At 50.4% G+C, this 2,500-nt stretch overlaps 1 protein-coding gene across 1 annotated transcript in view; it reads right to left on the bottom strand.

Moving 5' to 3' along the window:
• The window catches only part of galnt16 (UDP-N-acetyl-alpha-D-galactosamine:polypeptide N-acetylgalactosaminyltransferase 16), a 36,429-nt gene that overhangs the window by 18,534 nt on the left and 15,395 nt on the right, over window positions 1-2,500 (bottom strand). The window contains exons 3-4 of the mRNA XM_061249618.1: window positions 1,330-1,428; window positions 1,127-1,194 (exon numbers count right to left, since the gene is read on the bottom strand). Of these exons, the coding sequence (XP_061105602.1) occupies window positions 1,127-1,194; window positions 1,330-1,428 (167 nt within the window). The remainder of the gene's footprint in view (window positions 1-1,126; window positions 1,195-1,329; window positions 1,429-2,500) is intronic.

Below are 2,500 nucleotides of genomic sequence, written 5' to 3'. Positions count from 1 at the left end.
GCCTGAACCAATGAGACGACTGCTCTTACCGCCTGAGCCAATGTCGCCCCAAATATATCTGATGGGCAGAGGGCGTGAGTGACCTCCGTGCCACGGTGCAGAGGTAGGCCACCGCAGAGACGGCTCTTGAACCTCAGTGTGGCTAAGAGACAGCCACAGAGCCCCAGAGGAGACCAGAGGAGGATGGGCTCCCCCTCTACAGCCGGGTTCCTCCAGAGATTTCTTCCCATCGGGGAGTTTTTTCTCGCCGCTAGGGAGTTGTTTATCTCTATTGCTACGCTACGCGGGGGCTTAGGGCTGGTATTTCACACTTTTTTATTCCCTCCTGTTGCACTGTTAAGCGTCTATGGGAGAGTCCTCTGTGAAAAACACAAATAAAATGTAATAGTGTAGCTGACAGACACGGCTGTGAACCTCGGTGTAGCCTGGAGACGGAGTGTAAACCACAGCGTAGCTTAGGCAGGCTGATTGACAGGCAGTACGTGGACACAGGGTGATCCCACAGGGGGGTGATGTAATACAGGCTAGTACACAGATAAACAGCCATCCTCAGGAAGCTTACACAAGATCTACAGCACTAGCATCACAAATACAAGCTCTCTCATAATGCCCGTCCAATCAGAGAGCGGCCTGTCACACATTAACATTAAGAGGCAGACTGTGAACCTTAGTGGAGCCAACCCTGCTGAAAAAAACAGCTCAAGCTAGGTTTTTAAACAGCTGGTAGCCGGTTGACCAGTTCAGACCAGTTCTCAGCTCGACATTGGTTTAGCTGGTTGACCAGTTCAGACCAGTTCTCGGCTCGACATTGGTTTAGCTAGTTGACCAGTTCAGACCAGTTCTCAGCTCGACGTTGGTTTAGCTGGTTGACCAGTTCAGACCAGTTCTCAGCTCGACATTGGTTTAGCTGGGTGACCAGTTCAGACCAGCTCCCAGCTTGACATGCTTTGACAATGCCTGTCCAATCAGAGAGGAGTCTGTCACACATTAACAGATGTGTGAGAATTTCAATAAAAGTGGGGAAGCAGCAGGAATGACAAGCCTGATAATCCAGTGTGTGTGTACGTGTGTGTGTATGTGTGTGTGTGTGTGTATGCCGGTGTGCATCCAGAGGGGAGACACCTACGGTCTGTACTGAAGTCGTCTACGAGGATTATCTCCTGGATCAGGGAGGGGGGACTCCGCAGGAGGACACTAAGAAAAGAGAGAGAGAGAGAGAGAGAGAGAGAGAGGGAAGGCAGACTGAACCACCTGCTTTCTGCGTCCCAGGAGACAAATCAGGAGAACATGCATCACACCTGCAGGTGGCTAATCTATGCTCCATCTTACCTTTTGATGGTGCGCAGAAGAGTGGACCGAGCCTCGTTGTGGAATGTGATGATGACACTTGTAGGGGGCAGGTCAGGGCCAAAGGTCACTGATGCACACCTAGAGGTGAAAGGCAAGGTGTCCTCAAAGGGGGCCACACACCCACAACAACTCGGGGAGAACGACCGGGGAAATGAACGAATAAAGGAGAAAGGTTCAAACAGCACACGTGTCTTTCATAAACCGCCATTTAACGGTCCGATGCTTCGAGAACGGGTCATGAAGGGGTTTAGCTAGAAATCTGAACATTTTTATGCGATTCCTTCAGGCATCCAGGGAGAAACCGTAAACCCTGTTTTGTTTAAACTATTTAAAGCCAAATCAGGAGAAGAAGAAGAAAAAAAAAAGCAACCAGCAGACAAGTCAGCAATCTGAAAAAAATTGCTTCAACAGTTTCTCCCTTTGATATCTGTGAACGGGCCCTAAAAGCTGGTCACATGACGAGGTGATCTATGAACAGGAAGACAGATAATCTGTCTTTGAAGCCGCAGAGGGGCTTGGATTCGTCTCTCTCAGCTTTCGCTGTCAGGAGGAAGTTGGAGAAGGAGAGAGAGAGAGAGAGAGAGAGAGAGAGAGAGGAACAGCCCTGTGCCACACTAATGGAAAACAGAGGAGTGCTCCTCTCCAAAAGTGCTCCACGGTCCTGCCATTGTCTCACTGCCGGGGGGAGGGGAGGGGGGGTTCAACTCCGTGATTTGACAACACTAATGAAAATTAGGAACTTTTCCGCTATATTGACCAGAACCATGTGGAATCCTGAAGATCCGGTTCCAGGTTTCCGCTGTCAGTCCCACTCAGGCGACTAAGGACCGCCGGATTTTGGAAACCCGTCGTGAAACTCGCGTCAATGAACCAGAACTAGGGCCACCCACTATGGGGCGTAGACAATCACGTGAGGGTCACGGGTCGATCTACTAGCATTTTCAGTCATGGCAGCAGGGGTGAAGAATTGTTGGTGCCCTGAATGAATATTGCTTGCGCCCCCCCCTAACAGGAATTTTTATGGGTCTTCACCAGCTGTGCACCCCCCCCAAACTGTGGGCCCCTAAAGTCATCATCACCTCTCACCCCACCGGTGACAGCCCTGGACAGCAGGAAACCCACAGATAAACATCAGTAAAACAAACACACG

This window comes from Conger conger, chromosome 1 (genome assembly GCF_963514075.1).
Source record: "Conger conger chromosome 1, fConCon1.1, whole genome shotgun sequence".
NCBI lineage: Eukaryota > Metazoa > Chordata > Actinopteri > Anguilliformes > Congridae > Conger > Conger conger.
Note: the sequence above shows the minus strand (reverse complement) of the source record. Positions and strands in the feature narration are given on the sequence as shown.